Genomic DNA, 16,149 nt, shown 5'->3' on the forward strand with positions numbered 1-16,149 from the left:
AGAGAGAGAGAGAGAGAGAGAGAGAAAGACCGAAAGGGAAAACCGGAATGTTCCTAAGCCGAGAGAGTAATCTACTTTTCACGGGAGGGAAAAAAAGAAAGACGGCGTTTCTATCGATCGGCGGTTATGCTCGCAGACGCGTGAAATACATTACGATTAAAACGCGCGCGGCTCATGTCACGGTTGACGGGTATTACAAAATTCATTGTCGGGTCTGAAACTGTCCTGAGAAAATCTCGATTATTTGCCGTTCTGACGTGGAATCGCTCGTGCATATGTAGATCAAGGCAGATTTACAAGAATCGTTATATCGGATCAAGAGTATTAAAGTGTGTTAAACTGTAAAGTAAAATATAATTGTATGTAATAGAAAATAGCTAATTTAAAACAATAAAACTATTATTAATATAATACTCTAAAAAAATTATGAGATTATGTCGGAAGATTAAAAAGAAATATAAAGGAAAATTTGGATATTTTATGAAAATTTCGAATAATTACGTCCACTCAAGAAACAACACAAGTCAAGAGAAAGAGTAAAAATGACTGTATTTTGACGTCATGAGAAACTATAAATGATAATTTTTGGTTAGAAAATTTAACTGTTTATTGATGTTAAGAATCGAAATAAAATCATTTGATTTTTTGTTGACTTTTGTGTGTTCTTTTTGAGCAAAACAAGTAGATATCTCGTCGACGTTTTGTTAGGAGCGAAACGATCGCTCGTAGCACAAATCGATCGGGCTCGCGATTGGAGGCACGGCAATAATGAGCGAAAGTGATCGACCTTAGAACTCCCAGGGGCTTCAATCGATTTCCAGCTGCAGCTCGATTTCTGTGACACGGTGCAGCAAGCAAAAGCGCGGCACGCTGCTGTGAAATGGTAGAAGCAGACCTTGAAACGCGATTGGAAAACAGAATACGCGTGCATGTCCGTTAATTATGGACCGCCGCTGTAAAACCGGACGGGCTATGATTCTGAGAACACTTGAAAAATCGCCGTCCCAACCTGAGCAAGCCTATCGCAGCCAATTACAGCGATTGTTAAATAATAAAAAAAAACGTCACGTTAAATAAAATTTACATACTGATCACAGGCTAATAATGTAATTTATTCAACTGGGCAATTGGTAACCCTCGAACATCCACTTATTTTCGGTACCTTTGGACGCTCATTCGTGTCCGACTCGATTTTAAGGCTCTTAAAATTGCTCGAAAAATTCGGTAAAAATTCACACATATTCTTTAAGGTCTCTACTAAATTATTTTGCTATGCAAACATTGGAACAAATGTCTAGAAAAATTATAAAAATTACTTTCTGCACCAGAAAAAGATAATAATTCAGTTTTGACATAAAAATTGTAACTTTGATTTTCGAAAAAAAGCAGTTTTTTATTTTATTAAAGTACAAAAATGATTATTTTTAATGCATGGATACGAAAGACCCATGTGTGACATCCGAGAGTTAATTTGAAATTTATGTAAGATAACTATTATATATTTAAAATTTACGGTGTCGAGGGAAAATTTTATTTTAGTTTATTACACAAGTGTTTATACAAGTGATATTAGTATCCTCTTTCCCTTATTTAATAAGAATCTCTTGTGCAGTTATTGCAATTGCTAGATACGTTATTTAATCGCTCTTACTGCCTGCATTGTGAAACGTAAAATTTCAAGTCGTGGATTAATCTACAAATTCCGAGCCGTGATAGTTCTACTGTTCGTGACGTAACTTTTTACAACACAAAACGTGATGTCTTTTTGCCAGCGGCGTTACCATTTCCAATTACTGTATCCACTTTGCTTCGCTATTCCCACGATATTGGTGCGACAGGAACAATACATCGTCAAGAAATCGCTTCGACTGAGTAAGAAAAAATAAATAAGACTGGAGTCACGGAACTGTCAAGATGCACAAGCGAAAAACCATACGAGATGGCGTAATAACCAATAATGACTAAATTGCAAATCTCGAAAGCTAGATTTGCTTGCATAAAGATCTCACATATAAAAATTCTTTCTCTATCACGTTCATTTCTCCGCGTGAATAATAATTACGAATAATCGCGTGCAGGAAACGTCGTTTACGTCAGACAAATTAGCAAAAGTTTCTTTCGATTTATCACTTCAATTAATGCGCGCCACGTACCTATTCTCTTTATAGTACTATTGTGATATACGTCATCTCGCATTTAGGAAACTAATCGTAAGTAATAAGCGTCGTGATCGATTCGCGGATTGTATCTCATCATGGATTTATTCATGAGTCGATCGATAAAGCGCACCGAGATTACGACCGATCGCGATCTCGATTACGTAAGAATATTGCGACACACCCGCACGTTCACTTAAACCCATTTGTGTTTCAGATTCACGAGCACATGACAAGGGAAGAGATGCTATCGGTGTTTTACACGGGACACGAGTCCGGTAAGAATAACGAAAAAAAATAACTCACGCGTTATCTTTTCCGGTTTTTTTAATACCTCATTCTCCCTCCGGCAATGGCATTAAAAAAACATTGGATTGCCAATTAATGTGATTCAAATGCAGAATTGCGATTATACACGCGTCAAGAATAATAAAATGTCTATTTAATGCCCGTTTCCACCAATGTAGATTAACTTCAATCTCGGTTCAACTTACTCTTCGTCTTTTTCTAATTCTAAAGATTAGTAAGTTGAACCGAGATTGAAGTTAATCTACATTGGTGGAAACAGGCATTAAATAGACATTTTATTATTCTTGACGCGTGTATAATCGCAATTCTGCATTTGAATCACATTAATTGGCAATCCGATGTTTTTTTAATGCCACTGCCGGAAGGAATGAAACATCTCGCATAGAAATGATATATTAATGCCCGTTTCCACCGATGTAGATTAACTTCAATCTCGGTTCAACTTATTCTTCGTCTTTTTCTAATTCTAAAGATTAGAAAAAGACGAAGAGTAAGTTGAACCGAGATTAAAGTTAATCTACATTGGTGGAAATGGGCATTAATATTATTATATAATTTCTATGCGAGATGTTTCAAAATTAAAGATATGGACGCATTGCACCATTTCTCGTGAAAATCATTAATTCTTGGAGTTTGTTTTGTTTTGTAGTAAAAATATATAAGAAGATCATCAGTGTGAGATAAATCTATTAATTAATTTTTGAAATAAAATTCACGTTGAATTTAATGATGAATACATTTTACCCGAAACTTTATTCATGTGGAATTTCCATCTTCCTCATTTTTTCGGCGTGTCCCTGGCAAAGAAATCGAGGGTCGGAGACGCAAATATTTTTCATACTCGACAACGGGCCGTTAAACTTCAATTCTCCATCGTGAATCACTCTCGATGAATATTTATCTCGATTCCATCACTCGAGAATCACCATTCTGACGATCTTAAAAAGGGTTTCCGTTGCCTGGTCTTCAGGTTTCCAATATTAAATAATCGCGATTCTTTTTAACGACAGCTAGGCATGAGAAATCAACCGGTAATCATCATTAATTCTGAAATGCTAATCGTAACATGCAAACACTGAAAGTAAAGGAGGGGGGAGATTACGTAAAACGTATATTTAAAAAATATTGTGTCCTTTAAATTATATGTATATATAAACGAAGATTCTTTTTTTTTAAATATAACAAGAGAACAAGAGCTCGAACTTTCCTTTTGCAAATATAAACACATTTTACACCCTCAAACCGTAGTGCCACCGTACGAAGTCGTGCCTGTGTTGCACACGGTGCATAAGAGGAGTTTGGACGCGAAACCGCAGATTTACCTGAAGGCCTTCGGCAAAGATATCAGCCTTTCGTTAAAGTCTACGGAAGGATTATTGACGGCCAACAGCTTGCCGATGTGGATTGTCACCAGGAACGCGTCACAACCGGACGGCCTTCATTACGAGAGGGTGAAGGATGTAAGTGATCTCTTTTCAGCATATTTAATCATCAAGACTTTACAATTTTTTAATTAAAAATTCTTTCAATATTTATTACTAAGCTAAAATATTCGACAAACAGATCGTATTTTTTTTTCATACTAAATGTCCTTAAAAAGCAAAAAAAAAACGTAAGAAAAGGTTCTGGAAATTTATTTAATAATTTGATAAGAGAATCATACATTTTTATCGAATCAATTTCCCTAACGAACCCGAGTTTCTAATTATTCTAGGTCGGCGTGGATATCGGTGACATCTATCAAGATGTGGAGAACATGGCTTCCATTCTACTACACCGAGACACGAATGGGAAAGTGCGCATTGTAAGCGGCCATTCTTTCTTAATGTTCCTTTCGTCACCACCCTATTATTGCGGGTCGTCTTTCGTCAACCGACGCGACTCGCTTAGGACCTGTGTTATAATTATAGCAATATCGCAATTTGCCGTACCTCACGGCGTAACATTTTTACGGCAATGGACGGAAAGCAACTACAATCGCTGGTACAATCGTATAAACCATAAAAATTCGCGAGAGATTCATGAACGATAGTTTTACGTGACTAACTTGTACTTTAAATTACAATTTATATTTTACGAAGATATGGACTATATAGATTATAGAGTATTTCTCTTTTAGAGGTTTTTAAATTTTATTAAATTTTATTTATTCTACTACAAGAACAATTTATAATCAAGCGGGAATGAAATTCAGTGATCGCGCATACGATGAATCGCATGAGATTTGTGATGCGTGAGTCAATGGAGATTTATTACAAGTAATTAAAACGTTAGAACGAGTGTCTGGCATGTTGTTCCATCGAATACGTTGTTTTATCGTGAGTTATGGCGTCTATATTTTATGGACACCTACCAAGTTTCGTTAGCTTCACAAAATAGTCGTAAACTGTTCTAGCAGATGAGTAAGGCTAGCCGTATATTTAGTAAGCAGTCGCATCGCTTGCTTAAATCTGAGATGAAATCTTATGGAAAAACTTCGAGGCGTTTATAATACTTTTTTTTAGTTTAAACAATGAAGAAAGAAAAAATCTTTTTGCGAAATAAGCGTAATAGTATTATTCCCCACTTAATTTTGAAAAGACTATAATGAAGACTATAATAAAATTTTAATTTACAGTCTATTGTAGATAATTGAATAAAATGATGTCGTTATATATACTGCTGCGGCATTAAAGTTACCTAAATACCGGTGATGCCACGGTTTTGACATTTTCATCTTATATTCTCGCAATCGACGTCTTTCTCGGGAAGGCTTAGTCAGGAACGAAGTCTCGCGTGAAGGGTATTGTGTCTACGGGACAGAAGCCAATAAACTTGTATGCATCGGTCCTACCTTTCGCCGCAGTCTGCAATTTCGAGAGAGAAAGAAGGACGTTGCATTCCTAATAATTTCGCGTTTAAACAAGCGTGACTTGATTTCTCTTACAAAGCTCTTAATTGCGCCTCTAAGAAGGAAACAGCTGTATGAGATATTTTCCTCGTATTTGCATTTATCACGTATAATTCTCGTGAAACGCGAAATCTTCGAGATTTATCCGCCACGTTACTAAATATGATAATTATATTCGCGATTCAATCGAGGAGAGGTTACAAGATTGCAAACTTTAAGCATTTTTGGAGAATAGAATACGATGTAAATTCTTATACACTTAAAAACTAGAAAAAGCCTTTTTTAAAACATTTGAGAATAGCACTATGCAAATTTTCGTATAGTTAAAAACAAAACTTCAAAAAAAGAAAAAAGAATTTAAAAATAATACGAAGAAAATTCTTATACATTTAAAAATGAGGCAAGTTGATTGCGCCAATTGATTGTCCCTTCACTTTTCAATTTAATTAATCTTAATTGCTGTTACTCCCGATGTTTTTTGCAGGGAAAAAAACATCAGGAGAATTGAATTTCGCAAGCAACCACGCTACGTGCGTTGCACGTCCGCATGCTTTATCCGAAAGGTCGGGACGATCTAAATTGCCCTATTACGCGCGAGATCATTATTCGCGATGCAAATACGAGTAACATAACTGGTGCGCAGGCGAGAGCACGGACATATTACATTACAATCACGCGTTGTATCTTGCGGGAGTCGTGAAAGTTAATTGTTAGGTACAAAAAAGCCTCTCGTTCACTCAGGGGATCCGATGGATCCATGACGGAATTAATTTCTCAGTAACTTTGACGGCGATTCGCGCGTAGGAGTTTCAATGAAATTTTAATGAAGACAAAGACATATAATATGTCGTCCAAGCGCGGTCATGTATACATAATGCCGTCTGGTTACATAACGCGTCGTAAAAGCGTTGTTCCAAGTGACCCCGTGCTGGCCTGACCTTTCGCTTTCACTCCCCCTCCCTCGAGATCTGACCAGTGCACCTCTCGCAGACTGCAGATCGAGCGGCGCGATCGTGTCCGGATCGGGAATACCGAGTAATTCGACTCGCCGTAAAACGTACACTCGGCGCCCGACTTGATGGAAACGCTCGATTTAACATGCCCCTCAACTAACGCGCCGTGATTCATATACCGCGATATTTATATGTGCAATATTCAAATCTTGCACAATTCGGAGAGAGACTCGAGCGGGCATGAGTCGTCTAATAATTATGGGTATCAGGCTCGGTTTATAGTGTTTATACACACCAAGAGTGTGTTTCAGCGATCAAACTTAAGATTAATCACTTCGAATCGTTTCGAAGTTTATGGCGAGATTATTAATTTTCATCTCTTCGCTTATAAGTTTGTTCGTTACACAATGCTCACGTCATGTTTTTTCTTGATTTATTATGTTTTAACTCTTTACTTATATGCAAAGTTTATATATGAGGAGAAATGTTTTATATTTATCTGTTGAAAACATCACAGTAATGTTTAGAAAAACTATTATTATAGGTACAATTATAGTCACAGTTGATTGCGAGAAAGTTTATGCTGCAATATATTTGAATGTAAACTACTTGAATATTATATATATAATATATTTCATGTAAATGGGCTAGTCTTGAATCATTTCTTGAAATGATATTTTGACATTACAGCCTTTAAAAAAGAAGAAAGAAAGAGAATATTAAGAATGAAATTTCGTTTTATCGTTACATCTGAAATATTACTAATTAAAAAAATACTCTTATTAAAAAATACTAATTAAATTTATCACTAATTAAAAATAATAAATTAGAGACATAATGTACATATAAATAAGTCTTTTTTAATTCGCATCGAATTAAAATAAAATTTTGTAATCCCAAGTTGGACATTCCCATGACACTTGATTCTATATTCATTTGATGAATGACTATGTTTAATAGAATAATTAATTACGTGATTAATTATTCTATTAAAGTGTACATCTTTTCGTTCAGGATGGAACCATTGGTTCAGAATTAGTTATCCGGCCACTGCCAGAACGGGTTCTGCAAGAAGTAGTGAGCAAAGCGTCAACTCTTTACGAACCCGAACTACTGCCTAACATAACTAGTAGCAAGGACTTGGAACACACAAGTCATCATATCGTTTTCAAAAAGGTGGATCGACCCATCAGCGACGAGTACAGTGACTTTTGTGAGTGGAATACACGTCAAAACTTTCATTTTCGATCTTATTTAAATCGGCGCAGTTTAAAAATTGATCTAAAAAATCCTAAGACTGCAAATACAAATACAAATGTTTTCAGCGCTTATGGAACCCGATCACTTAGCCAAGAGATATAGGATTAAGCGTTCGATTAATAGCAGATCGAGGCGCGAAGCACCATACGTCATTTACCCGGAAATCCTTTGTATTGTGGATTACGATGGGTACAGGTGAGAGTCGACTAATATCATCTTTGAGAAGCGCGAGTATATACAGCCGTAATTATTATTTTTCCTATGCGAATATTCCGTGTATCTGCATTGACATTTATAATTTCTCTTAACTCGCTTCTCTCAATGACAAAACGGATCTTCTCTTTTCAGATTGCACGGCGGCGATAACGTGCAGATAAAGAGATACTTTGTATCCTTTTGGAACGGAGTTGATCTGAGGTACAAGTTACTGAAGGGGCCAAAAATACGTATCAGTATAGCGGGAATAATTATTTCACGGGTAAGAGACAGTAGTAAAATATGTAAACTCTTCTCTACTTATCAAACTTTATAATTATTGAGAAAAAAAAACGATCTTTGAAGATTGAAGCTGCAGGTGCCTAAATATAAATAAGACAATTGTATTATACTCAGGGACGAGACGCGACACCGTATTTAGAAAGGAATCGCGTGGGAAGAGACGCAATTGACTCGGCAGCCGCTCTGACAGACATGGGCAAATATCTTTTCCGGGAGAGGAGACTTCCTGTATACGACATTGCCGTCGCTGTCACAAAGTAAGAGTGCCCGATCCGTAAAACGGTCTACGTGCAGTGCTGTAACTCGACGGCAAGTCACGAAAGCGCCTGCAGAAACGATAACCTCTCTGATGATCCATACTTTGCATTTATTTGTCAATCCAACGAGCATTTATTAACTTTACATGACGTAAATGAGAGAGAAGTGCGAATACATCATAAATGAAAGTTGGATTCCATAGAAGCATTCAATAATTAATTTCAATACTCTCCGTTTCTCTTTTTGCGTTACGATAATGTTTATTATAAATCTTACGTTTTATTCTCTCTGATGATTTCATACTCTCGATTTTTATTCCGCAAAACAGGTATGATATGTGCCGTCGTAGGAAAGGCGGCCGCTGCACTAAGGGAACTGCCGGTATGGTTTATTACATAGCGATCACGCTTTACTCTTTTTTTTCTTCTTAATTTTCGTAACGTATGGTCCAGCATTTTTGCTAGCATGTATAATGTATATAGTTGACGGTATTATTGACGGTTGACATGCAGTAATGGTACATAGTCTAACAGATATAGTAGAGTTAGGATGTCTTGGGATTCTTGGGGAAGATATTTTTCGAGAAATATGAGGATCAGGACGAACCGCGCGCTAATTACGCGAGCGATGTATTGCGATAATGCAAGAAATCCCATCGCTCGCTGATACAAAAACAGCTTTAAACAGAAATATCTTCCTCGCGTGATTCCAACGAGCGAAATTAGGAACTTGTAATCGGTGTCTGCGAGACAATGCACATGTAATTCACCAGAGCTTCTTACGCACACGCTCGAACAAGGAGGAACGAATGAGGAGTGGGTATGGTACCACTAATCTTAATTTAATTGATAACGCATAATTCGCGGCCGCGCTGTGGTCCCAAAACGTCGTAACACCAGACAATCATAACAATTGCGTCATGCACGGAAACACATAGGTTCGCAGATCCGTAAAAATCAAAACGTATCACTGAATATATAAAATATCGCGCATCTCCGAACAGATTCAACCAGTTTGACATTTGCATTGGAAAGTCGTAAAGATCAAGTTGAAGAGAGTTTCCTGTAACTCCTTAAAAATATATAGCGATTCGCAGAGAGAATCATTTGTATGTGTGAGTTACGCAATACTACGTAGATTGAGCTGGCTTTAATGTAAATCTTTTTTTCCTTCCGACGAATTCGTGTTTTTTATTACAAGTATTTTGCAACGCTCTAGGCAGGGTTACTCCAATCAGGTGTAAAAATATAGAAAGTAAAGAGAACTGAAATATTATAATCCAACTGGAAATTATAATTGAAGTTAGTTACCGTATTAAATTTTATATTTAGATAAAGTTTATTTCTAATATAATAGATATGAATTTTTTTGCGTACATCAATGTAATAATAATATTTCAGCCCTTTACATTTTTGCATCATAATTTGAATATGTTTTGAACTCATGAATCAATTCGAATTAATAAAATGAACAGGGCAACACAATCCATGCATATTAAGCCTTCATTTATGCAGATCTACGTGATTTACAAGTTTACGGTTTGTTAGACGAATCCCTCTTTCAGTTACGAAAGAGTGCGTCATATGAATGTGAAATCTTGTACAATAAATCGGACCCGCAACGTCTATCACGCTTAATCGAAATGCCAACTCGCAATCGCGTACAATCGATTAATGAAATCCGACACGAGATCACCGTTTAATAAGCGGGCAATGATTCACGCACCAAACGCGCTCGGCGCAGTTTCTTTGCTTTTATTTACTTCTTAATATTTTTGTTTAATAATTTTGTTAATATTTTCACACATTGGCTACACGTGCGCTTCCGCAACACTCGTTTTTTCAAGGCTGCCTCGAGGAAAGAGAGCGTTTCTTTTTTTAAACTTTTTTTGTGTTTGCGGAGAATTTCTAGTAAGGATTGAAATTGACACAATTTTGGCTCCGTTATAGGAAAATTGTTTTTACGTGTCTTAAGCATCGAAATTCGACCATGCTAGAATTGTGCCGGTTACGAATCCTGGTTTTTTTGCGACGTTCGCTTTGCGGGTGTTGCTTTCGACCACACGCAAATCCACATTTACTGACTATCGCAAGGACATCACGGAACTTTCTCTCAAAACGCAGGGTAGTGTGTTTTATACTTGGCGGTTACAGTTTCTCGAGAGGATGATTATCATTTGTGTTCCAACCCGAGAGAAATCTAGCGAACCACAACACAAATCGAATCGTTTCAAGCTAGTTTAAGCGACGATTCCACATTTTTCACATTCCGTCTATTTTCATTTTTTTTTTTGTTCTCTTGTGTAGTATTGTAAAAGGATTAATATACGGTGTCTGAGTTTTACTGTCTAAATATTATCTGTCCCGTGACCAGGTCAGAAATGTCACTGAGTATGTAAATCTACATGATAAAGAGTATTTTTGTTATTACATTGCAGATTAGATATGTGCAGGAGGCAATACGCGAATGATGTGTGCAATAGAGGAACCGCAGGTATGTTTTTTTTTCGAAGGGGGAAACCGTTATTTTTTAGCTTTTTCAACTTTAAGTCTTGCACATTACGCACTGCCTTATAAAGTTTCAACCTTCAGATTTCCGATTTTCATATTTAGCGCAAATACAGATAAATATAGGAAATCTGGTGAATTTTGTTTGTAAAATTAAGAAATTAGAATAGAAACTTAAAGTTCTATTTACTGATTTTTATTTTTCGAGACTTAGAAGGCAATCGTAGAAGTTACTCAAAGTGAATTTCTGTTACATACTTTACTTGTGTATGTATCAGCTTTTATTTGTATCGATATCATGTATACTTTACTTCTAATGCCTTATATTCTTCTTTTTTTACGTAATGATTTCATGCGCGCATCATACAGATTTGTCAAGCAATTGCCTTTTTCAAACTCTGCTGTTCCCTTGCACAGTTGCTTAAAACCTACTTCTATGTATGTGTGTTTATATCTATTTTGCATATATAGGTCTCAGTATCTATACAGTGGCGGATCGAGACAATTTTGGCGCATCTCGATTCAACACAATTCACACAATGCCGTTGATAAAAATAAAGCACAAATGCAAAATGTAATGAAATCTATCCAAGGGACACACCAAGTCAAAAGAAAGTCAAAATGATAATTTTTAGTTACAAAATTTGAGTATTTACCTTTAAGCATCAAAGTCATTTTGACGTCATTTTGATTTTTCGTTAACTTTAATATGTTTGTTGAGTAGCGGCAATTCTATATCGGGTTGTAATGGATCCGCCACTGTATCTACACAATTATTACAGTTTCCGCATTTTATGTATATACATACTGTTGTTTCACAGTCTTTTATACATCAAATATCATTACAATTTCGGTAATTACACGTATCTCGCTCGTATATTTCATTATTTTTTCGACCAAAAAAAAAAACAAAAGAAACGGTCGCTCAAAATTTAATTTCTCCTCCCGTCTTTATTCTCTTTTTTCTTTTTATATCACCTGCGCTCTTTGTTCTGTATCTCTCCTGAGTAATAATTTATGACTCTTGTATACCTTTGGCTGCATTACATTGTCATGGATCGTGGTCTTTGGTAAGTCTTTGAAATCACTAAGAAGAACAACACTAAAGAGAGATGTGCCTACTTTTTCGTAATCGATCGATATTGAATCGGGGAAGGGAAGGCAATGACGTCTCCGATCTGTTGATTGATCCGATCGGCCAATTCGTAGACATTTCGAACGTAAACTATACCTTCAGCTAACTCTCTCGTTAACCATTGGGCGACGAATTAACGGATGCATGCCGCATATATATCGACATAACTACTTGTTTTTAACATTTATCCACAAACGAATTAATAATAATAAATAATTAATAAAAAATAATCCTCATAAGGCGAAAGCGCGAGATACTAGCAATGTCTATGGTGTATTAACAACGCGTGTTTCTTCACCGTAAACGCAAACGTAAATATCGAAACTACGTTGAACACAAATTACGACTGAGAGCAATGGAACTTGGATGGACCTGCAATGTCCCTAAAAGTCAAGCTTCCGAGATTTAAAAAATAGAATAATTAGCGTTAACAAGTGTTTACGGTGAAGACATACTTCTGTCGCTAATTTAACGAGACAGCTTGCGTTAATACCGAATATGATTCTAATAGTAATAAAGTAGTACTACCGTTCGATGTATGCACATAGCCAGGAAACGCAAACGCAAGGCATGCTAAAGAGTCTCCTCTGCACAGGATTCGCATACGTCGGCGGGGCGTGCGTCGTGAATAAGCGTCTTGAGAAGGTAAATTCGGTCGCTATCATCGAAGATACCGGTGGATTCAGCGGTATCATCGTCGCTGCGCACGAGGTCGGCCACCTGTAAGCATAAATTATCATTCAAACCTGTTTCTTCTCACTTTTATCTATTGCTATACGTATCCACCTTCTTTTGCCTGAAATGAGAACCAATTGATACCACTGAAAATAAAACGTACATTTTACGTGAATCGTAGATTGGGTGCCGTTCACGACGGTTCACCACCGCCTAGCTACTTGGGTGGACCAGGAGCAGAAAAATGTCGATGGGAAGATGGATACATCATGAGCGATCTTAGGCACACCGAGAAGGGCTTCAAATGGTCCCACTGCAGTGTGTCCTCCTTCCATCATTTTCTAAAGTAGGTAACTGTATGCGACGTTGACTTAAGAACGTTAACTTTCTATTATTATCTATTATTGAAAAATGTACGAAAGAATTTGTTATTTTTACAATCTTTTTCTAATTTTTCAAATTGATTTTGACATGATGTGCAGTGTGTCTACAGCTTCTATCTTTTAGAAAGCAATTTACTGTGTATAAATAAATAGTCAGATTATTAAAATGAAATACGCTGTTCTTAAAATTAACAGTAAATGGCGGTTATTAAATCTACGCTATCTTTTTTATTTGTAGTGGTGATACAGCGACCTGCTTATACAATGCGCCTCACGAAGACGAGGCGTTGCCAAGAGTTCTTCCGGGCAAACTCCTATCCTTAGATGCGCAATGTCGGAAAGATCGTGGAACAAGCGCTTGTTTCGTACGTATCAATCTTTGTAATACGAAAAAAATGGGCGTAATTAAGTTCGATAATTTCTGAAGTCTTTTCCGCTTTAATAAAGCTTTATATAGAATATTAAACTGTGATGAAGTTGGATCTAAGATTATTCTTATGCAAAATGTTGCATGTATCATATAATTCTTACTGATTCACATCTATTTATTTTATTTATTTATCTTTATATTTTTAACTATTTGTATTTCGTATATTTAGAAAGACGATCGAGTTTGCGCTCAGCTATTCTGTTTCGACGCCGGATCCGGATATTGCGTCGCGTATCGCCCAGCAGCGGAAGGATCGCCGTGCGGAGATGGTCAGGTAAAACGAGAGCTTACATGCTTTACAACAGTGCTGGAATTTACTTGTAACTTTCGGCCAATTTTTGGCCGATCGACATTTAGACTACGCGAGGGTTGCTGGTGAGATAAGAGACGGGAACCAAGTTGAAAATTGGCCGAAAATTGCAAATAAATTTCAGCACCGCTTTACAATAACAATTGCCTTATTTCTGTTTATAAAAGAAATATCTCTCTCGGCACATGATATTTCAACTAATGTATATGCATAATGCAGTTTGCATGACACTGTGAGCTATGGACTATGGTATAGCTTCCGCGACGCGTCTGTCGCAATTGTAACGCGCAATTACATCAGAAATGATCTCATAAATCCTGGCTAGTGCCGACAACGCGATACTATAATATCATGTAATTTTACATAACAGCGCCGAGATAACAATATTCGGCATATATCTTCTCGAGATGTCTTTGCACAGTTGTTTAATCGCTTGATCGTTGACGTTGATTTCCAGTACTGCCTGAACGGGAAGTGCGTCGCGGAGCACGAGAACATAATACCGGATTATACGCAGAACATTCCGACGTATGTACGCCGGGATAGCATATTCAATTCTGCAATACACACCCGGCCGATATTCGCTCATTACAACAACACAGATTACAGGTAATGATCCGAGAACTCGAGTGACTCTTTGTTTCGTAACACGTGCAACAAAACTCCGTGCGTAACTAATTTTAATTCTTGAATACCATGAAAAACGATGAAGAAAATTTATGCGTTTTGATCAATTAATCTTCGCTAAAAGAAGTACAAAACTTCTACATAGAAATATGAAGATATAAATAATCTTCAAATCTCTCAAATATATTGAAACATTTTTTTTTATTTTGGAGTGAATTTTAAGAATTGAAGTTATATATATCAGCGACATTTATTGAATATCGACAAGTGTGTGTCTAGTAACCTACTCTTGAATTTTAGCATATCGTTACTTCAATTTAAGAATGAAGTGTGAATCAACGTATTTACTGACTGTTAATTAACTTTAATTAATAGACGCTGTCATTTAACAGAATATAGTACAGAGATATACAAATGCAACACCATATATAGTAACGCCATGATAATATGCCACACAGGTATCCATGGGAAGCAACACAGAGCATACCATTATCGAGCATAACCCCGTCAACGACACCGACAACGACGACGACGATAAGGACGTCGACTTATCCCTACAAACATGTTACAAATCTGTTCGCAACGACAGTGTCAAAATATACGCAGACAATTATCAATAACTTATACACCGATCAATACAAGACTAGATACAATAATAATAATAGTAACAATAGTAATAGCGGTACTGGTGGCGGCTTCAGCACTACCACCAGAAGAAGCAATTTTTTCAACTCATATTACACCGTCAGTACCACCCCAAAGGTCACTTACGGTCCAAAAGTTAGTCCATTCAAGTATAAGAACACGGTGATATTGTTTTCCACGACGACCAAAGGATATCAGAACGGCCTTCGAAATGACGGCCGCGGTAAGAGAATTCTGAACTAAATCCTGTACCACTGCTGCGCACCTTTTTTTATCCTCTCTTCCGACTTTCACGTCGAGTCATTACTTCATTTTGCATGATCGTCTCTTGCCGTTAATGTGACAGATTCTTGAAATCCGACGATCTTTTTCTCTGTGTCTTTTCTATTTCTGTCATCTTCTTCGATAAAAATTTCTGCCTGCGAGGAATTTTTTTGAGAGACATTGGTCCCGATGGTTCTCTCTACTATCGTTTCATCAGTTTTCTGATAATACTTGCTGATACTTGATGTTTTATTATTTTGTATAATATATGTGTATCTTCTCTATATTTCTTCTAATGTCACTAATGAAATATGGAAGTATCATAAACTGAATTTCCATCACATGCAATCGATCTTACAAATCGATAAAAGTACTTTGTACCGATTATCGAAAATTCTTTTTTGTTAACACTGGCTCTTCAATTTCATAGAATGTAATAATATCGATTAAATTAACTCAGAGTTTTAACAGTTTGTTCTTTTCATGTATATTTTATATATCTATCTGTAAATATCTCCTATCAATTTTTAAATACGTTACAAATGAAGATAAACGTTGTTCAATAGAAATGATACTCCTCTTGTATCTTCGATAAAGATGCATATGAGCATCGCAAACGTGTACACATCTCGCCGTTCTTTACATCTCTTTGCAACAAATTCACTAGCGGGACAGTGATACCTGAATATGTGTGTAATACTTTTGTGTACATAATAAAATCTGTGGACGTAAAACCGACGATAAGTGTATTATAGTTTCTATGCATAACTAATAATTTTTTTTACCTATAACGGTTGAAGCTGGATCTTTAATGCTTAAATAATTCAATGTGAATTATATATATATATA

At 36.4% G+C, this 16,149-nt stretch overlaps 1 protein-coding gene across 6 annotated transcripts in view; it reads left to right on the forward strand.

Moving 5' to 3' along the window:
* Positions 1-16,149, forward strand: part of LOC108761906 (A disintegrin and metalloproteinase with thrombospondin motifs 8) — a 56,865-nt gene that overhangs the window by 37,997 nt on the left and 2,719 nt on the right. For 5 of the 6 annotated variants that reach the window (XM_018508678.1, XM_018508676.1, XM_018508677.1 and 2 more), the window contains 14 exons: positions 2,374-2,434; positions 3,714-3,925; positions 4,180-4,269; positions 7,323-7,521; positions 7,634-7,763; positions 7,917-8,046; positions 8,181-8,323; positions 10,762-10,817; positions 12,562-12,688; positions 12,823-12,987; positions 13,263-13,389; positions 13,624-13,728; positions 14,222-14,373; positions 14,850-15,259. In XM_018508678.1, coding sequence (XP_018364180.1) covers positions 2,374-2,434; positions 3,714-3,925; positions 4,180-4,269; positions 7,323-7,521; positions 7,634-7,763; positions 7,917-8,046; positions 8,181-8,323; positions 10,762-10,817; positions 12,562-12,688; positions 12,823-12,987; positions 13,263-13,389; positions 13,624-13,728; positions 14,222-14,373; positions 14,850-15,259 — 2,107 coding nt within the window. Of the gene's footprint in view, positions 1-2,373; positions 2,435-3,713; positions 3,926-4,179; positions 4,270-7,322; positions 7,522-7,633; positions 7,764-7,916; positions 8,047-8,180; positions 8,324-8,652; positions 8,706-10,761; positions 10,818-12,561; positions 12,689-12,822; positions 12,988-13,262; positions 13,390-13,623; positions 13,729-14,221; positions 14,374-14,849; positions 15,260-16,149 lie in introns of all 6 variants that reach the window. The other variant, XM_018508682.1, reaches the window with a different exon arrangement.

This window comes from Trachymyrmex cornetzi, unplaced genomic scaffold, assembly GCF_001594075.2.
Source record: "Trachymyrmex cornetzi isolate Tcor2-1 unplaced genomic scaffold, Tcor1.1 scaffold270, whole genome shotgun sequence".
Lineage (NCBI taxonomy): Eukaryota > Metazoa > Arthropoda > Insecta > Hymenoptera > Formicidae > Trachymyrmex > Trachymyrmex cornetzi.